The 22268-nt window shown below is 41.2% G+C and overlaps 1 protein-coding gene across 1 annotated transcript in view; it reads right to left on the bottom strand.

Moving 5' to 3' along the window:
* PTPRN2 (protein tyrosine phosphatase receptor type N2) overlaps positions 1-22268 on the bottom strand; it is a 592105-nt gene that overhangs the window by 56458 nt on the left and 513379 nt on the right. The window contains exon 14 of the mRNA XM_035129839.2: positions 16427-16621. Coding sequence (XP_034985730.2) covers positions 16427-16621 — 195 coding nt within the window. The remainder of the gene's footprint in view (positions 1-16426; positions 16622-22268) is intronic.

Below are 22268 nucleotides of genomic sequence, written 5' to 3'. Positions count from 1 at the left end.
TTGTGTGTGTCGCAGTTTTCAGCCGGGATGCAGCAAAATACTCCGGGCTGTTAACCTTAATAAATCTTCTCTGTTTTAATGAACAAGGGAGTGAAAGTGATTTATTTCAAAGGCATAGAAAGCTGGATAAGACTTCCACTGCCACAGGCTGCTGCAGACTGTTATCTAAACTTCAGAAGGAAAAGTTTATAGACTTTTTAAGCAGAGGTATGCAGCGGAGCGCGCCAGACATTTCTCTGCTAAGCAGCTGGATTTGTGTGCAGGCAGATAGATTGCCTGACAAGGCTGCGTTTATAGTTGCTTACCAATTGGAAATTGGACAACAACATTCTACACCAAGCCCATAACAAAAGCACACCCACATTTTGTGCACATCCCCCAAGTCATGGAAAACCATTTCTCCCCAATTTGCTTAGAACTCCCTTGATTTATAATTCAGACAGCCAGATCACACCCAAATGGAAAATTACAATTAAGGTAAGGATGCACTAGAAATCTTAAGTCTTGATGGGTAGGCAAACATTGTTGCAGCAAACTTGTATGAAACTAGATAACACTTAGGTTAATGCAGCACATCTCATGCATTTATGGTGTGTGTGTGTGTAAAATAAAATACAGATATTAGCATCAAATATATATATGAATTCCTTAATAATTTTTTTTGCCAACTGAAAGGAGGTTTTGAGGGAGTACTGGTCCAATGACGAAACCACGACCTTTTAATTCTTAATGGTGGTTTGTGCTTTTAAAGAACTGGCACAACTGAAGACATCTCAAACCTTATTCAGAGATAGGTCACCACAGCTAACCATGGCTCAGGGCAGGTTTTTCGAAACTTTATGCGATAGCTGTACACAGCTAGAACGGGCCACCCACGTAAGTTGCAAGCAGACAACCTTGTTAACTGGGTCCATCCTGGAAAAGATCCAGCTTCACTATACAGGACCCTCCTTGATCTGCTTCATAATGTTGCTCTCTAAAGAGTCCATCTCTCAAGCAGGCTGGGGGCAGGCTCCCCTTTAGCAGCAATCAGGATAGGAGGATGGAGCTGGGGAGACATGGAGGCTTATTTGCCTGGTGTATAGGCACTCCTGGAAAGGAGGAATCCTATCATGGGACCATTTCACATGTTCCACTAAACCGTTCTCATTGTTGTTTTAAAAGCACTAGGGTTTAATGTGAATAAGCAATGTCTGCTCCATGGGCAAAACTAGCCAGAGTCTCGTTTGACCTGTCATCAGGACCTGGGCTCATGGTTTTTGGGTTGAGGAAAACAAACCATGTTTGGTAAGCCAAGAACAAACTTTGGTCTTTCCGCAGGGCCTGCAAGGCAGAGCTGTTCCGCCTGGCCTTTGGACTGGACTTAGTCTGACCCCTGTGTTTTCCTCCCTCATGGCTTGGATTTATGGACTACTTAAAATGAGGCTGCAATTTAAATTTTAATATTGTATTTTAACCTGTATTTTAATTAATTTCTTTTTATGTTTTATTGTAATTTTATTGGTGTTAGCCGCCCTGAGCCCGGTTTTGACTGGGGAGGGCGGGGTATAAATAAATTATTATTATTATTATTATTATTATTATTATTATTATTACCACTTGAGGTTTTCAAAGCACAAGCCGAGGTTTGCACATCATAACAAAGCCTACCCCTTCCTTGTTTTGTCTACAGTTTGGCAAGAGCAGCTGAAATGGAGGAGGAGTGTTTATGAATTTTTGAGCTGTGATGCTCAGCATGCTGCTGGTTCACATCAAGCTATCATTTGTTTTAAGCCATGGCTTGCTGTGACATGCAGAACAGCCCTGGTTTTGTTTGAAGCTGCAAAGGAGAGACCTTTGCCACATTAAGTGATACACTGCAGCTTTGAACAAAGCTAGAGAGGCTTCTCCTTCAGAAAGAACATTTTCTCTTGCAAGCCCCTCATTTTCCCTCTGCAACTGGAAGAAGTAACTGCTTTTTTCTCCAGCAAACCAAACAAAAGAGTCAAAGGAGAAACCAAATCCACATTTCTTCACATCAGAAACGTAACACACGAAGCACTGAAAAAAACTGTTGGGAACAAGACACATTAGAAATGAATATTTTTAGCTGCCATGTACCCACTTGAATAACTGCAAGAGAGTAATTTCCATTGAAGCAGGTTACCACCGTAAATTGTTCCATGTTATTAGTATCGCAACAAGTGGACCTAGTCAACAAACTACAGTTGTTGAACTTTTAAAACCCCCCTCCACCCATGATGCAGGAAAAGATCTACTGCCTCCTATTCTGAGATAGGTGGACTTAGGTACTGATGTTGCTGAGATCATACGAAGCTGTAATAGGGCCATACAGAGCTTGCAGCAATTGCCAAGACAAATGTACTTATTACACGATAGACTCCTTAGGTGATGCAAAACTCAACTCCCCATTGCTGCTATGCAATACTTCTGCTTTCTAACCAATTAAGATGGGAGGGGGCAGCAATTTTTATTGGGCTTGATGTGTCTCAGAGCAGGAGTTGGGTTGAAAAAACCCACTATTAAACAGAATTAAAACTGAGACCCATTAGCTCATCTTCTGCATCTCACAGATGAACTCATCCCCCAGAGGCAAATTCAGTAAATTAACACTTTTGTCATAAAGTGTCAGTTGGCTTTCACCATATAATGCATGCATTTCATGCAAACAGAATAAAACCCTCCCTCTTTCTGCAATACATGCCTTTCCTATGAGATTTCCTGACCCCTCTATAGAATACATTAAAAGCACTAAAAACTGTTTCCAGCGAGGTCACAGAGGAAAATGTTTTGTACGACAGCACATTGTTTTAATTATCTGCTCTCTGAAAAGCGGCAGATATTGAGGGCTGATTTCCTCCTCCCTATCTGGAGAAATAATGCCTGCACGATATAATTCAATGTGTTTATATCTTCTTCTTTTTGATTGGGCACTGCATTACTGTATGGGGTGATAGAGGTCCCTCTGGTGGGGTCCTTCTGGGGTAGTTTGTCCACCTTTGGTCCCCAACTCTGCACTCAACTCTCACCTGTGGCTTTCAGCATGTGACACTGGCTGCACCCTGGAAATGGCTTTGTCTGGCTGGCTAAACCAGGTGAGGGTAGCCAATGGGTCTCAAACACTTAGTGAATTACGGACTTCCTCTGCATGAGAAGACAGGCTCTGGCAGATTGACCAGACAAGACCGATAATGGGTCAAACTGTCAAGGTGGTTTCTGCACATGCTGTCGAGGGAAGTGAGGGGCAGACGGGGCTTGCCAACCTGGGAAGGGAGCCCATCTAGGAGAAGGAAAGCTCTGATCTAAAACCTCTGCTGCTTTGTGGGATATCTTTGGGAGAAGAAAAGGCTAAGGAGTAAACCCTGCACAAGTCCCTAAGATGGTTGGATGGTGTCTTGTAAGTCTCCTTCTGGCAACTCCTGCAGCCAAGCTGGTGCCAAACGTATTGCTCTGCTTTCCTTTGGACCACATCAGTGAGGCTGAGAGGGTGGTCTTGTTGTCCAGGACCTCTGTGCACATTGCCCAGGCTTGCACTCCCAAGGAGGTCACTTTGGTGCTGCTAACACACTCCGTTGTCTCCTGAGATGGTCAGATGCCAACAACAGCATCTGACCACTTTGAAGATTCAGTCTTGAAATTTTCTGGACCAGCCAATACAATACCATGGTGGGGTATGGCAGTCGATACACCAGAGTACCACAAATCATGTTGGGACGCTGGCAACAACAGTGAAAAGCTCTCTTCAAAGTCCGTTAAGCCTTATTAAAACACTACTTGATGAAGGATTTTTTTTTTTGTTTAACCACAACACACACAAAAGGAGCTCATTCTCCTTAACTATTAGACACTTTCAAATAAGGAGTACAATTTGGAAAGCATATTAATTATCCAAAATTAAATGAGGACACATTACATATTAATTGAATCAGAATTATATAAAGCACTATATTGCTGTGTAACCTTTTTAAAAAAGAGTCATTGGCTCCTCCTAGGAATCACATTTTTTTTGTACCTGAAGACAATTCTATGCTACATCCCAGACTAAATGACACAATGAAATGTTTACACTAAATGGCAACCTATGTTCTATTTACTTAAATTAATATACTCGTTATGCAGTGGCCGTTGCTGGCTCTGCTTTTTGTAATGCTCCAATAATAGAGTTTTGCAACATGTAAAAGGATTATTTCAATCCAATCAGCAGGTGCTGGGATCAGTGTGTGTCAGACAAACACTTGCTAATCTCCTTTCTTACACTTTGCAGCTGCCAAAGGTGCTCAAGTGAAATCCAAACGAAATTACTAGATACAACCTGGTAGGGACTGAGATGCAGGGCTTTGTTTCACCCACTTCCCTTTGGAACACCTGAAAATTACATTTTATTCTAACCATTGTTAACAGTTCAAAGAGACAGCATCAGGTATACATATTTTTAAAGGGGGCGTAAGAGAGAGCAGCAGCAAAACTACATACTTAAAAATGAAATAGTGTAAAAGCTCTTTCTTACACTATGTAGATACTGTTAAGTAGGTAAGCAATTTATAATCCTGATTTAGAGATTAATAGCTATTATTGGTGAGCACGGTACACCAAGAACATGTCTGAGATTTGCACAAAAGGGTTCCTAATTTATTATTCCTGATGTCTCTTAGACCTTAAAAATAATCCAAGTTACGCAATGAAGTTTTATCCCTGCAATTACTTTGTCTGAAATAAACCTTCAACAAAAGAGAGGGGACATTTGTCAAAGGGGGATAATTCCTAACTCTTTTCACTTTTGCACAGCCTTTCATCTCACAATGAAAACCACACATATACACACAGAAATCACCTCTCAGAACAAAGAGAGGTTATTTTCCCTTGTTGTGGATCAAAGGAACCAATAAAAAACCCCAAAAATAAAATAAAAGCAAAATTTACATCATCCTTGAGTAATCACTGGTACTGGAACCTCATTATGACAAGATTACTGCTGAAGAAAAATGGAGTAATTTCATTTAAACAATCCTCATGCTCCATTTACACAGGGACATCGTAGTTAAGGGTTAGAACCCAATCAGCGTAGATTGATTTAAATCAAGTTGCCCATTTTGAAATCCATATATTTCTTGGACAAACATGTGTATTAACTGGTTGCTATAACAATTCAGATACCCCGGCATGCAATGAAATATGATTGTTTACTACGAGCAATTTTGCACTACAAATTTATATCAGCTTAGGACAGAGGTTTTTCAACCTTTTGAGTCCACGGCTCCCTTAACCAACTACATTCTTTCTGAGGCACCCCTGTGGGGCACAGGAACCCAGTTATGTCACCCCTTGCCTGCAGAGCTAGCAGCCTCTCACCCTTTTTCAAACACCCTCCCTTGTGGAGTGTTCCCTCAGCCTCCCCTCCCCACTCCTTGGGAGTCCTTTGGGCAGCTGCTGCTTCTCTCCCTGGTCTCTGAGCTGCCCTGAGATGTGAGAGGGCATCAGAGGAGGGAGGGAAAGAAAGAGGGGCAGAGGCCAGTCTTGGCCACAGCACCCCTGACCATCATTCAAGGCACCCCAGGGTGCCATGGGACACTGGTGGAAAACCACGGGCTTAGTTTGTTTTGGCTCTCTCTTTGCAAGAATGCAAAGCATGATCATTTACTTGAAGGGCAAGACAGAAATTGCAGACATGTCGATTCAGAAATAAGTCCTACTTAGTAAGTCAGGATTTACCTCTGTACAAACATGCATACAATTATGCTGTAAGTGTCTGGTATCCAGGTCAAATAGAATTCCTCCATAGAAATAGAAGTGAAACTGCATACACATATAAAATGTATTAATACCTGTCAGGGAAGGTTGCGGCTACTCATGAGTAAAGATGCTCCACTCCGTCCTTTCTTTTAGAGTTTTATTGTGGTGCATGCTATTTACAGTGCAAGAGTATTGGGAAATGTGACTGCTCAGTCCATATCAGAACCTCACAATGGCTTCTTCCTGGTCTTCGCCCAGCATAAGAGCCTGGGGACCCCAAAACGCCACCCCCTTGCTCTACGGGTGCTAGCACGCCTCAATTCAGGCGTCGGGGGAAACGGACGCCCTGTGTCCAATGGCTGTCTCAGCTCCTCCCCCCCTAGCTCTCACTCAGAGCGGTGCAAGGGCTCTGTAGCATACAATAGCCCTCTCTCCACCCCGCTCACTTCCTCATTCCTCTCCTCTGACTCGCTGCTGGTGCTGACGCTGGGTGATGAGCTGGTGAAAATGATGGGTGGGGGCTCCCTGTAAGGAGACCCCCTGACAATACCATACCATCAATTGCAATAAAAACAGCATGGCACCAGCCCTTTCATTAAAACTAGTTAAGTTTCCAAAAGCCTGTTAGAACAAAAAAAGTATTCACCTGCCAGCAGAAGGACAAGGAAGGAGCCAGCCTAACTTCTCTAGGGAGGGAGTTTCAAAGTTGGGGGGAGGGCAACCACTGAAAAGGCCCTCTCCTGCATCTTCACCAAGCATGCCTGTGAGGGTGGTGGGACTGACAGAAGGGACCTTCCCGAAGATCTCAAAACCCAGAGAGGTTCATATGAGGGAATATGGTCTTTCATGAAGCCTGGACCTAAGCTGTGTGGGGCTTTATAGGTCATAGCCAGCACTTGGAATTGTGCCCAGACTGGTAGCATGTGCAAAGGAGTCGTATGCTCCCTATAGCAATCCCAATTCACACATTACCTTGTCCTCTTCTACCTCCTCAGCTGCTCAAGCACCATGTGTATCATGGGATGAGCTAAGTGGGGCCATTTATTTATTTATTTACTTCCGCAAAATGCACAGACAACATTTTCCAGCTTCTAGAGTTGGTCAACACTTAGAGTCAATGCACCAATCTATAACAACAAACAAAAGAAGCACTGGGCAAATAAAACAGAAGCCCCAATTTGATGCCAGATGGAGGAGGAAGTGTAAAATAAATGTCAAGCAAGAAATAAAACAAAGAAAAACAGCAGGCATGATGGAGCACCCCCTTGCCCCAGTCAATTCACAGAAAGGCTTTGGCAAATGAATGTCTGAAACTGAAGAATGGGGTTCAGGACAGTAATTTTAATCCTGGAAAGAGGTGTTCCTTGAGGCCACTGAGATTTCTGAGTCGTCTTCAAAGGCAGCTCGGCACACAGCATATTGGATAAGCGAAATGTTGCAGGGACATGTGATAATTGCAGCGAAGCAATGATGGTGTTTCATTCCCAGTACAACAACATTCTCCCCTTCTTCAAGCATTCTGCACTCCACAACCCAAAGGCTCCCCCCTTCACCCTTAGGCGCAGGGGCAACACCCAAAGGAAAACATCCAACATGTGTATTATTATTATTATTATTATTATTATTATTATTATTATTATTATTATGCTTGGAGATGGACTGGAAGCAAGTGGAGATCTTCAAGCAATTGTGAGATGTGTCCCCAACAGCCCCTGTTACTGCATTTTGAACCTGACCACAGTTTCCAAGCAGCAGTATATGTAACAGCCCAACCTGGAGGTTAGTAAAAAAAACCAGATAAGCATAGAAAATCTCTCTCTTTCTGACCAGAAAGGATAGCAACTGGCACACAAGCCTTAGCTTAATCATCCCGGTAAACTCTGTGTGCACACAGACCTGCATGCATAATGTATGCACGATAAACAAAGATGAAGCCACAAATCTAATTCTTAACTTAAATTAGGGGAAACAAAAGGCCCCAGATCCAATTCCTGGGAGATGGGACTGGGAAATATTCCTGCCTGAAGCCTTGGAGAACCACAGCCAATCACCATAGACGATGCTAAACTAGCTGGACCAATGGTCTGACTTGGTATAAGACAGCTCTTTGTGCTCTTATGATTTGTCCCAAGTCATTCAGCAAACTTCATGACTGTGCAGGCGTTTGACTTTGGGCCTGATGTCTAAGCTCAAGCACACTTTGCTAAAATAAAATAGGTCTCACATCCCAATTACCACCATGCTACTTTCTAACAATAACACACGCACACACTCACAGGGCCTACGGATGTTAGTACTCTTCCCCACCCCACAACAAAATTCAACATACTCCAGCAGGCAAGCAAAGGATGCTTTCGGTCAAGGAGACTGAAAGAGATTTGCGTAAATGCTGTGCTTCTACTGACAAGACTATTCTTGATCCAGCAGAAGGTTCTCATCAGCCAATGGCGAGGGAGGCTGTTTTCTTCAGTTCACCCTTTACCCTCTTGCCCAGCCTCTAATGCTATTATGATGGGTTCCTAACCCTCTGGAACAGATTTGGGAAGGTGATGGGAGCTGTAGGGAAGAAAATGAATATGTAATAATTGCCTCTTTTATGAATTCCTCTGACAGAAGCCTCAGAGCGTTCTGTCAGCAGAGGAACGCCACTGAATACAAATAGGGGAGGAATTCGTTCGGTCTGCAATTTTGTGCACCTATCCAATTCACACTTTCAGAACTAATATGCAAACTAGCCTTCAAAATTCACACTTTTCTGGATTTTATGATGCAATTCTCCAACAGAAAAAGAAATGTACCGATAAAAGCATATTATTCAGGGAAAGTGGACATAAATGTGTATGTTAGTGAAAATAATGTACAAAATGCATTATATTATGGAACAGTGTGTGCAAAAAAGGGTATATTAGGAGAAATGCACACCAAAATGTTTATAAATTTTCACCCTAACTTTTTTTAAGGTTTGCAAAAAAATGTGGAAATGGGATGAAGTGAATGTAAAATTGGGGAACTGAGGAACTGACAGAAACCAAAACTGACAAGATTCACCAGTCTCCAGATATAATCCATAGTCTTTTGAGTCCTTAAAACTGAGATGAGGTGACACAACTCAGTAAGACAATATTTCTCTCAGCTCTGCTCATGCTTAAAAGGAAGCAGCACCCAAGCCTAAATCTGTTCAATGACTAATGGAAACTGAAAGCGATATTTAATAAAAATGTTTGTGGGCGTTTCAGAAAATATGGGGCTTATGTATCAAATGCTTAATGCTTCAGCAATTGGATGCTACATAGATTAAAATCTTCCTACTGATGCCAATGCAGTAATCGCCGCCCAGCTTTTCTCCACAGGAATATATATGTCTTACTCAACATGAATAAAAAATTGTGGAAGTATTTTGATCAGTTATATTTGATTTGAGCCACCTGGAACAGTTAGAGCGCAGGCACATTATTTAGCAGATTCACTTTTTTGTAGGTGGTACACAGTAGTCAAAATTGTGTGGTCTTACGATCAGTGCAGACCTAAGTTAGTCATGTCTATTATTTTCAATGGGTCTAATTCGAGAAGCGCCAACACTGGATTAAATACAAGAGATTGCTTTCAACCTCAAATAGAACACATTTATCATTTATATGAAAACATGGCAATAGGCTAGATTGAAACATGTGGTGTCTTCCATTTGGAGCCATAAATAACCCTTCCAAGTGGGAGGAGCCTCACACAGGAAGTGCAAGGGCTCAATGACATGCTCTCAACTTACCAAAGCGGCTCAGGACACTTTAGGCTGAAATCTTATTGGAAGTAAATTCCATTCACTTTAAACTAGAGTGTAAACATTTGCACTGTAGGTATTGAGTTCTCTATAGTTAGAAGGGCAGCCGCACCCCCCTTTACCACCTTGCTGATTTCGTTTCATATATCATCCAATATCCAATATGAAAACCCAGCACAACATCTCATTGAAATTCCTGGCTGGTCACCACACTTATTTATATATAAATTACACAAATTAAAATTCTCATTGCAATTACAGGCCTCACTTGCCAAGTATAATGCTAATTATTCAGACATTTTAACATAGCGATGGTTGGTGACAATCTTGCATTTCATTTCCGCTTTTAGACTCTACAAACATTGAACAAAATTGCTGTCAATATGTTAAAACCCCTAATATAAAATAGATCTTTAAATGTTGGTTGTTTTATCCTTTATTCCAGCCATCTTTGCTCTGATACTGCGTTGCCCCCCCCTACTCCATATACCTGTGTGTGTGTTTATATACATTTCAGATACAGAATATATGAGCAAGGAGCTCTGTAGCAGTGCCCGGATGAACAGCTTCAGTCACTATAAAATATTCATTCATTTTGAAAAATATTTGCAATCTGTCCAATTTACGAAAATCCATGTTAACCCAGGAGAGGGTTACTTTCATTGCAAACAATGTTCTCGAAAACTCTTACGGGCAAAATGCTTTAGTGGAAAGTATTTTTTTAAAAAAAATATATATAAGATAGATTTAACAATTCCAACATTAGGCATTAATCCTCTTTCATTCAAAACTATGCTGATAATAATTTTTGCTTGTCATTCAAATGGTAAGTAATAATTATAGATTTGGGGCTTCCATCCCTGCTTCATTAATAGTAAATTGCATGGAAGTCTGAAATGAAGTCAGATATGATACATCTCAAAATGCAATTTCCATAGCTTCCCTTAGTTATGTATAATTAATTACAGAGTTAATAAGGAGAAAACGGCAAAGAAAGGGAGTTTATTCAACCAGGCTGCCTTCCATTATCAGATTCCTTTTGTGCAGTTTTCTTTCTTTCAGCAAATCTGGGTGACAATAAACCAGAACTGAATACATACATTACTAGCTGGAGCACTCAATTATTTTAAAAAATTGTAACCTAATACAATAATGTGTGTGATTTTTTTAAAGGAGGATATTTTATATTGTTCAATAGCTCCATTGATTTATTTCAATGTATTTAACTATTAAATGCAGGTTGTTGTTTTTTTAAAAAAAACTTTACATTGTATAGAAACAAAGCAAAAGTTCTATATTTGTCATTCAAAAGGAAAGTCCAATACTACTTCAATCTGGCATCCTTTCCTTATGTCCCAAAATGAATAGAAAAGCCTAAGGCAGTGTTTCTCAACCAGTGTGCCTCCAGATGTTTTGGGACTACAACTCCCATAATTCATGACCACTGGTCTTGCTAGCTAGGGATGATGGGAGTTGTAGTCCCAAAACATCTGGAGGCACACTGGTTGAGAAACACTGGCCTAAGGTAGTTATGGGAAAAGAGTTGCAGAACCAGGTGTTGTTGGACTCCAGCTCCCATCAGCCCAAGCCAACATGGCCAATGGCCAAGGATGATGGGAGTTGTAGTCCAGCAACATTTGGAAGGCCACAGTCTCCTTCCTCCTGGTATAGGAAACGGCAGGTGTAGCAACGTGAATATAGGCAGGCCACATGTGGGGAGCACTTTCCTACTCCCAGTCCAACCAGTATACTGCCTGAGGAATAAAAAGGCAAGGCATTTTTCAAGATATGCACCTATTCCCTTTGCCCTTCCAATAGCAGTCTGTGGATTTATGTAACTTGGACCATGTCCCATTGGCAATACCCCTATGGCTCTAACTTTCTGTTCCTCTACTCTTACTGCCCTTCTAGCATGGTGACCTGCGATTTTTGGCCAATAAATGCAAAATGTCTACGCCCTGCGGTTTGGCAGCTTGTAGACCCATGGCCGCAAATTTGCAATTGTTAAAGTTACAGGCAAACTAATGCAGGAAAAATTGAATTCTGCCTCAGTGCAAATACAGAAGACCACCTCCACACCCTAGGTCCCAGGTCCACCATCCATCTTATGTTGGACCAGAAGCCTTTAGTTTACGGGGTGCCACAGGGATCACCTTTGGTCTCCCTATAACCACTAGATGATGTTATCAAAAGATCTAGGCTGGAGCATCGCCAGTGGGCAGATGATATCCTATTCTAGCACTCATTTTTCACTGTCTGATCCAAGAGAGGAGAAAGGACCACCATTATCATTGGACACTCACGTGACACTGGTAGCTAGGAGGGATTTTAACAGTTTTAGTTGCTTGGTCTGCCAACTACCTAGAAAAGGTGGATCCAGCCTCTTTTCACCGTCCACTAGTTCAATCCAGGCTGCAATTACATGGGACTGCCTTTAAAAAACAGTTGCAAAACTGCAAACCACAGGTCCTGAAAGACCTACATTGGCTCCCAGTACGTTTCCGAGCACAATTCAAAGTGTTGGTGTTGACAGCCTTGGCCCAGGATACCTGAATGAGCGTCTCCACCTCCATCGTTCTACCCTGACACTGAGGTCCAATGCTGAGGGCCTGCTGGCGGCTCCCTCACTGTGAGAAGCAAAGCTACAGGGAACCAGGCAGAGGGCCTTCTCAGTAGTGGCACCCACCTGTGGAACGCCCTCCCATTAAGATGTCAAAGAGATAAATAACTACCTGACATTTAGAAGACATCTGAAGGCAGCCCTGTTCAGGGAAGTTTTTAATGTGTGATATTTTAATGTATTTTAATTTTTTGTTGGAAGCCGTCCAGAGTGGCTGGGGAAACCCAGTCAGATGGGTAGGGTACAAATATATTATTATTATTATTATTATTGTTATTATTATTATTATTATGGCTGCCAGGACACCACTGGGAACAAGGCAGTCAGATCAAATGACAGTTATCCAACATCAATTGTCCTGGTTACCAGCTGATTCCTGGGATGAAGATAAAGTGCTGGTAAAAAATTTTTAAAGCCCTTATTGGCAGCAATCAGGTTATCTTAAGGATGTCCTTTGCCTATATGAATTTGTATGAGTTTCTTGCTCTCTGGTCCATCATGATCAAGTATACTACTGGTGGATATCACCAGTAGGATAACTGTCATTTGATCTGACTGCCTTGTTCCCAGTGGTGTCCTGGCAGCCATAATAATTAATAATAATAATACTTTATTTGTACCCTACTGGTGGATATCAAGAACAGGGCCTTTTCAGTGATGGTACCACAGTGTGGAATTCTTCTCTCTCCTTTTTTTTTGGGGGGGGGTGTCTAAAAAGAGGTGCACACAAATAATGAAGTGCCACCCATTATTTTCTTCTGCATTGCCACGTATCTTAGTGCTTTGATTGCTACTGTTGCATTTTCATATTCTTATAATGTATCTCTTAAATGTAGGCCATTTTGGAAAATTAGTTTGAAAAGCAGGTTATAAAACCAGTAAGTAAATCCCCACTTCCAAGTTCACGAAAGAAAAAAAATAATGTAGCAAAACACAATGTGCCTTTAGCTGTTCCGAATGAAAATTAAGAACAAAGAAAAGGGGAAACAACAGCTGCGCCTCCAAGGAAGAGTCCAAGTTGCCTATTGCAATGAATGGTACAAGTCAGTTTTCTCTGACAGGTAAGATAAGTGCAAAGAGTAATTCATTTCCTGGTATCTTTCTGCTTGACTATCTAGGCACCCACATTAAAACACAATTTCTCACTAATTCATACACAGAAACATTTTCCCCCCTCCCTTCAGACCAGCTACATATTTTCAAGCATAGTGATTGAACACCCCTATCCAAAGTAATGAGAGTTTAATTAAGGCGTACTATATTTTAATACATATCTACGTTGCAAAGGTTCTTTCCGATGGGTCTTCACCATACCACATTTTTGAGGGTTTCCACTGCTGTTCTCAAGGCTTTGTTTTCTTAAAGATTATTTTCCATGCAATATGCAATAATATTTGAATAAATAATTAGGAGGTTTTTGTTTGTTTGTTTGTTCTAATAGGAAGGCAAAAACCATCCACAGTCATGTTATCTCATTTGGAATGCCAAAGACATGGTATTTTCAACATCCAACTGCAAATACACAGACCATCTAAGAGTAGAACAGATCTCATAAATATGGCCTCAATTATGGCAGCAATTATTTTTTTTAAAAAAAATAAGAAGTATTGCATACCTTTCATATTTTACGTATATGTGCCTAGCATTGTATCGATACGAAACTGCCTGGGCGTACAACCTCTGTCACATACGGAAGGCAGCCAATACATAAGGTGATGACCAGGGAGTTTCTTAAAGGACAACCATGGTGGGATACAATGGTGGAAGGGTTTAGAGCCAAAGACAGAAGCTACTGAGCAAAGTCTCATTTTAAGCCACAGGCTTAAATCTGCAGCTCAGGGAGATAACTCACTCCCACTACGACCTGTTTGGAGCTAGAGAGAACACATTGCTTCCCAAGCTGTCCTATCCTTGCCTTGGGAAGGAACAGAGGCATGACAGAGAGCAGGAGAGATACAGATGGAGACAGAATGCTAATTTTCATTCAAAACAAATGCATGATATATGTACTCATGTATAGGATGAGCAAGCTTTAGAATAGAATCAGATGTGCATTCTGGAGGAAGCTCACCGGCCACTAATCACCAGCGATATATAACTCTCCCTACTCAAAAAATATGCTCAACTTGCACGTCTTTAAAAGGATTCTGGAAACACTAGTACTGGACAAAACACCATCTGTTCAACCTTCCATTTAACTTTCTTTTCTTGGCACTCAAGCAAAAGAAACCCTTTCCATCTGACCTCCTGAAAAATTGCTATTACCGCGCCTTCTAATAAGAACAGATATTTTGTCTGCCCCTTCGTCTTTCACAGAGACCAAGGCAAAGCAACACAAAATTTTCATGAATCATTGCTATTTGCTTATTTTAGGCTCAGTGGGTTTAATTTGTACACACTCGCAATGAAAGCCTTGCAGTTCAGATTCCCAAGGTGCTGTATCAACATTTCAGCAGCCCTTTTTTGAACCCTTACAACCTAATGCATAACACATGTTGTCCTCTTTTTTTATCTACCAAATATCAGCTTACTCAAGGTTGAATGATAGCACTGAAGGAAACAGCACTGCTATATTCCTAACCAACTAAAAAACACAGCAAAGTGCTCAAGCATGCAACCTGAATCCAATTCCAGCCTTCGTCAAGTTGATATTAATACACAAATGATTACTGTAAACATTTCTTTAGCACGTGCATCTCCATTCATGTTTTTTTATTTTATTACATCTTATCTCAAAATGAGCTTTACTTTTGGGGACATAAACTTTAGCAAGACAAAGTTTTCTTTAATTTTAAAGGCATTATTTTGTGAGACCAATGTATTAGTGAACTAGTTCCAGTTGTGACCTACAAGAAAGTAAACTAATATGTTGGAGCAGAGCGGGGTGGGGGTGGGGGGTGGGAGTAGATCTGAAAAGGCATAATGGTTGGGTTTTTTGTGTTAGGTTTTTTTGCATATTGAATCCAATTCTCATATCTGAATGCATCTGTTATACTAAAATTCAGAGCCCCAGGAAGTTATTTAGCTAGGAAAACTGTTCAGACACAGTACCTGGTGTTTAACAGTTTTGTTTTAAGTCAGTTTTATAGAAATTCATTGAAATTGGCTTTTGCAGTTAAAATTTAGAGTATTGTATATGTTCAATTCTAACAATTGGAAAAAAAAACACCACAAAACCAGCAACTTAAAACTAAGAAGGTAATGACAGAGGTGGTGGAGGAATTGCATTTTGAAAAAAGCAGTGCTGTAGGGAGACAACAGATTCCGCATCAGAGCTTCTGTTGGCCAAGTTAGTGACATAATTATAGAGCAAGAAGCCAAGCTGTTTTTCACCTACCCAAAACACCTGAAAGCATCCAGCGTTCAGACAGCTACACAAATATATTTGACTGTCAACAGAACTTAGACATAGACCCCTTTTGCTGCCATGTCAGGTGCCAGAATATTGGCCTTTTTGCAATGCACATTCCAAGCACCCATTCTGATTCTTGCTGCCACAGAATCTTGAGATTCCTTTTCCATTCATGTGAGAGGCTGCTTCCTAAGGTTTTGAAGCTAGTGCTTTAATTCAGTGGTCCTCAACCTTGGGCCTCCAGATGTTTTTTGGCCTACAACTCCCATGATCCCAAGCTAGCAGGACCAGTGGTCAGGGATGATGGGAATTGTAGTCTCAAAACATCTGGAGGCCCAAGGTTGAGGACCACTGCTTAATTTATTCCATCTAGCAGCAGGGCTGATGCCGGCTGGCCTGGCCTAAACCTGGCAGAGGGAAAACAAGCCTTTTAGTTTGACTTATTGCCACCCTTTCTGCTGGTGTTAGTTCTGCTGGGTTCCCAGGTCAGGTGACTAAGCTGAACTGAGTTACAACTAGTCCAGAATAAGTCCCTCCTGCCCCCAGAACACCCGTTATTCAGGGATTACACTGGCATAGGTTCTACACAGCAAGTTCAGCCCTGGGATGTGGGAGTTAAGTATCTCCAGCTGAACTGGGGTTGGGGACAAAAGGTTGGCATTGCTTGGCTGAGCCATTTAATTTGCTGGCTGAGCCAGAGGTGCTCCGTATCCTAAACTCCCACACCCTGGTGGATCTAGGGTTGGAATTGCACTCCCAAGACACAAATGAGAAGAAACAAAACCAAAGTGCTAAGATTAAATTTAAAGTTAAAAGATGGGTAAGAAGATAACACTCCTACTGGCTTTTAAAAAGCTGGTGGGTTTTTTTGTTTTTAAAAAGAAAGTTTTATGCACTGCATTTCCCACAGTGCTCTCTTCAGTTGAATTCAACAGCCGTGGCACCTTACCAATATCATGTGCCCAGTAGAAATGTCCATGTTTGACTGGACTGGTTCTTCGCACCAGTATGAAGGGCTGCTTCGAGCAGAAGGACTCTGAATGGGCCCATCGCTGAACTGCGAAGATATGCTGTTAATGCGAGACGTATGCAGAGGCTCTGGGTGGTCTGATGTTTTCACTGCCATACGCTGGCGACACAACTCCTAGAGGAGACAGAGAGAAGGAATATACCGGGATTAAAATCCAGGTTCTAAGAAATCATCCACCGAAACACACATTTAATACACAGGGGTTTGTCCCTATGTGCAGGCTTTACTCCTGTTATTGCCTCTGAGCTTTAGGTGCACAACAACTGTATGCCAGAAAGAAGGAAAGATGCAACACCAGCCTTGGTCTGTATGCAGGATTGTTGCGCTATGTACATTGCTTGATTATCGAAGCTTATTAGGATTCGTGCAAAGCACAAGATTTCAAAATATACAGATTAGAGTCAAAACTATGACCACTAGAACCTACCTACTCTAGAATACTGATGTCAGTAAAGCTACTTTGGAATAAATTTCTGCAGAGGCTCCCTGCTTGTGGAATGCTCTCCTCAGGGAGGTTCGGCTGGTGCCTTCATTATACACCTTAGATGCCAGGCAAAGACATTCTTCTTTAACCAGGCCTTTGGCTGATTGGCATCTGATGCCCTTTTAAATGTGTAGTTGAAGGGCAATTAATGGGTTGTTTTGCTTCTTGTTTTTATTATATATTTTGTGTTTTTTTATACAGTATTGCAATTTTTTGTGAACTGCCCTGGGATCTAAGGGCACAGGGCGGTATAAATTTTAATAATAATAATAATAATAATAATAATAATAATAATAATAATAATAATAAATGTTAAATGGTACCATCAGCAGAGGGTCCCTAAACACAGCAGGGCTGGCTTACAACATTTGAAGTAATCTATAGCACCATAGATTATGGTGTGTGTGTGTGTGTGTGTGTGTGTGTGTGTGTGTGTGTGTGTGTAGGGAGGGTCCTCATAAGACCATTGGTTCAGAGTCTAAATTTGCCTAACTGCACCAGGGGGATAGTTTACCATTCCAAATTGTGTAGCCAAGTTATTCAATTTCTCTGCTCCATTTTCACTTGGCATTATGCATATATTCCAGGGCTGGAAAAACCAGACAAGTTCTTCCATGCCTCCTTGAATTGCAATAGCTAAATCACACTCACTGGGAGACAACTGAAAACAGGGGTGTGTGGGGTAGGTTCTCTGGTAGCCTGATAAATAGGTCGGGCAATGGCAGTCCATCAAGGTTTCCTTAGGAAATGGCAGGGGTGCAAAGACAGAAGCTGAAGGTAAAGCTCCATTTGCCCCCCACTTTCTAATAACAGAGCACTGAGCCAGAGCCCAATCGCATTTGTATGGTGGAGGGGATGCATTTGCACGAGTTTCATATCAACCCACCCTTGTTCCTTGTGCTGCAGTCCACAAGTCAGGACCCAAGTCATAGGTACTTGAAGGTATCACTACAATAACTTTTGCCCAACTTGGTTACGGGCTACAGTCATACCTTGGAAGTCGAACGGAATGCGTTCTGGACGTCTGTTCGACTTCCAAAATGTTCGGAAACCAAGCGCGGCTTCTGATTGGCTGCAGGAAGCTCCTGCAGTCAACCAGAAGCCCTGTTGGATGTTCAGCTTCCAAAAGAACGTTCAAAAACCAGAAAACTCACTTCCAGGTTTCAATTATTCGGGAACCGATTTGTTTGGGAGCCAAGGTGTTTGAGATCCAAGGTACGACTGTATTATGTAGAACCAGCACTGATGTGGTATTCTGGATGGTTCTGCTTATTTGTATAGAAATAAAACTTTCTAGCATCAATTATTATTTGATGCTTACATTATATGCTTTATTGGAATGGGAAACAGCTGAGTAAAAAGTAAAAGTAAGATGAATTTTAAAATGATTTCAACATTAATTGCTGCAAATAATATTTTTACATATATTACATACTGGATCAATGCATAATCCAACAGAGGATGCAAGCCACTTCTCGCAGCATTTGTTTAGGCTTCCACCTGTTCTTAGTACTCATATCCTGACCAGGGCTACACTCTACAACTGAACCTTGTTCAGACTGCTGACATGAAGGTGGGGCAAGGGAAGCAATAAGAACAAGTTAACAACCAGAAATTAATAGCTCCTATTTATACAAAAGTCATATGGCTGAAGATGGCATAACAGTTATGCAATCTCTGTCTTTCTACAAATGTTTTTTTAAAGAAATATAAAATAACTTTTGCTCTTAGGGCAGCAGCAGGAAAGGAGGCTTCCCCCCCCCCCCCGTTTGAAAGATAACAGTTATGGAAAAAGTAATGAACCAATAATTTATATTAGAACAATTCAATTCATTACTGAGAGTTTCACAAACCATTCTTATAGTAGCTTCTGCGTCAACTATAATTGCTTTGCATACCCAAAGAAAGCAGAAATGGTTATCTGCGTTACACAATGGGAAGTATAGCCAAGATGCACAAAGGGTACATCAGAAGATGGGCGAGACTGATACCCAACGTTAGTCATGCTCAAAGTAGATTCCTTGAAATAGATGGACTTCAGTGAGCATCACCCAAGATGACACTCTGTTTTTAAAGTAATATAAGGTTTTCTCTTCTTCCCACCCTTTCCTTATCAACGCAGCTGCTTCTAATATCAGAAGGAACAAGAAAATAAAAATTCTTTGGGGCAGTGGCAGTTCTTTACTTGCTTCCTTCTAGCCCAGGCATGGCCAAACTTGGCCCTCCAGCTGTTTTGGGACTACAATTCCCATCATCCCTGACCGCTGGTCCTGTTAGCCAGGGATGATGGGAGTTGCAGTACCAAAACAGCTGGAGGGCCAAGTTTGGCCATGCCTGTTCTAGCCCAACCCGTCTTGGCTTTTCTTCTGCCTCAGAAAAACAGGAGACTTGAATGGCAACAGCTGAAAGGAACATCTTGTTCTATGGGAGGGGGCAAAGCAAGCAAAGGATGGGTAAAGGATGCAGCAGCCCAGACCAAGGCCTGTGTAAAACCATCTCTTGGGCCAACACAAGCAGGTTAGCACCCAACCATATACAATGCCGGGCACCACACAGTAGAGGGTAGTACTAATATCTCCAACTTTGTATCCCTTTGTTTCAAATTCTTTAGAAGAGAATTCTTAAAATACATTTTGGAAACACCTGATGTGCATGCTGGGAACTCCTAGAAACATGTTTTTGCTTGCAATGACCATGTGCAATGTCATTAGAACAGAAGGTCTGTTCTGTGGTGGTCTGGACAAGATCTCCCAGTACAGTGACACCTGCCCAGGTGAAACACACCGCCCAGTGAAGTTGGGCACTGACACCGTGCATACTTTATCAGATGCTACAGACCATGGGATTTTACTCTGAGTATATTCCCGACAGGGCCACCACTGTTTGCTTTCTACATTCATTTATTCACTTTATTAATTTATAAAATGCTAGGTATTAAGCTACCACCATAGCAGCATGCAACAATAAACTCCCTCAGATAAAACAGTTATGAGAAAAATATCAAACACCCCTTGCAAGTGAAGTCGTCCATCTGAGAAAATGTTTAGAAATCAGAGATTCTCCATTAGCACTGACTTAGTCTATGGGCTGCAGACAAATACAGTAAATGCTGCATTGTTCAGTGGTGCTGACACTCAGCCAATATTTAGTAGTCAGACCAGTAAAACTATGTTCTCTCTGTGATACTAAATCTGACAAAGCATCAAACTCAAGGCTTGCCCCCTGGCTTTGACCACCGTCCTCCAGACTGCATTCTGGTTCCATCCCAGAACAATGTGATTCTAGACTAGCTCCACCTCAGCTTTTTGCCCAAGCAGAGGCCAAGGGTTTTTGGTAATCTTATTTGCTGCCAGTGAACCATCCCCTATTATTATGACTTCCATTTCAAAAAAAGTAATCGGAGAAACCATAGTGGATTGAAACCCTGTCCCTGAGCAATGGTGATGCTGCTCTTGACGTTATTTCTAAGAGCACTTGCTAGTGTAGACCCATTTCAAACATCCCCCAAACCATCACTATCAGTTCTGCTAATTGAGTTCTCTGTTGCTCCCACCCACCCACCCCCAAAAAAACAAGAACAAAAAAACCTGTCCTGAAGTGAAATTAGTAGGGCAGACTGAAGGCCTACCTTTGGCACAGCCTTTTTATATTTGAGTAGTCAAAAGACTTAACATCCTTTATTATTTCTTAAATGGAGTTACAAATGCAAGTCCTCTTCATATCTGCTAAGTGTATACTACAAAACATAACAACAGTACAGAAAAGCTACAAACTTCTAATGCCTGTGTCACCAGATTTACTACCCATATCCTTGGACTATCCATCCACCCTAATTATGCTCTCAGAAACTTCTCACAAAACTATGAGCAACAACTGAATATTTGTTCCCCTGCCCAATGTTTGGTCAACACTGCCTGCGTAGTTGAACATTCCAACTTTAACATCCTGAAAACACTACTAATGGCTTCCCAGCTCAAGCAGCATCCTCTTTCCTGCAGAAAATTCCCTAAAACACACAGAGCAGCAGGATCCTGTCTGAAAGAAAAACCTCCTTCCAACTCGTGTGTACTGCTGCATTGCAAGCTTTCATTGTACATTTGATTTGCAGGTGTCGTACTGTGGGTTTTATATATTGCTGGTAGATAAATTTATATATTTTGGTTTTAACTGATGTTGAGCTATCTTGAGTTTTAACAAATGGAAAAGCAGGATGTTCATTTGGAACTTAAACTCCCATTTACAGCACAAATATGGGGAAATGATAACATGGCCTTTCTAGGTATCCTCCAATGGATTGTTAGACCATAAACATTTATTTTAAAAGCTAACTTGATGCTTATGAAATTGTTTCACGTTACATGGGAATTGCTTGCCAATGGAGACACTACTTCCTTCTTATTTCATTTCATCACACTTACTATCAAACATTTGTGTAATGTATTGACCACGTATGATAGAAAAACTTATTGCTGTGTGGCAGCGACTACCCAAATCAAACTAAAACATTTGGAAATAGTGTTATGGTAGTTTGCAGAGAGCCTTTATGTGTGTGATATTTTTAAAACAAAGAGACAAAGTGGTGATCCTAAACAGAACATTTATAAAAGCATATATCAAACTCTCCCACCACCACAAAAAACATTTTTTTAAAAAAATATATATAGAACCAGTTCTAAATAATTCTCAGTTTTTCAACAAACTGATGACTTGGCAGAGAGGCAAGAGATGCTGAAATGGGTTTTTGAAGAAGAGCAAGTCAGTTTATGCAAGGCTAAAATTAAAATCAGGCTTTGTTTTCAGATCATTTTGTATTTTCTTATTTAAATATTCAAAAAAGCTGGGATGTTAAAGACCCCACTTTTATTAGAAATATAGCAAGGCAAGTACTTCCTGCAAGCTCCTCCTCTTTCTTTGATAGGTGTAATTAGACAGGGAGACAACCTAGCTATCGGCAATGTAGTTATTCTCAGATTAACAGGAAGTTAAATTGGAGCATCGCGCATGAGATTTTCTGTCAGAAGGGGTTGAATGGTACTGGGCAATGCTACTGAAAGCAACACCTTCAAAAATAGTCTTCCCTTTTCAAAGTAGCGCTGAGGTTTCCCTTAAGCCACCAGAGAAAAGTAGGATTAGTGAAAGTCCCTTTAATCTTAAAGAGAGAATGGGAACATGTTCTGTACATTGCTGCCCAGGTGCTCCTACATTTGAGCTCCTGCAGCCAATTCTTATGCACAGTCTAAGCCTTCTGCATTCCTGACCTATGTCAGGCAAGCACTG

The sequence above is a fragment of the Zootoca vivipara genome, chromosome 12 (genome assembly GCF_963506605.1).
Source record: "Zootoca vivipara chromosome 12, rZooViv1.1, whole genome shotgun sequence".
In the NCBI taxonomy this organism is placed as follows: Eukaryota; Metazoa; Chordata; class Lepidosauria; order Squamata; family Lacertidae; genus Zootoca; species Zootoca vivipara.
This window is presented reverse-complemented; position numbering and strand designations above follow the sequence as displayed.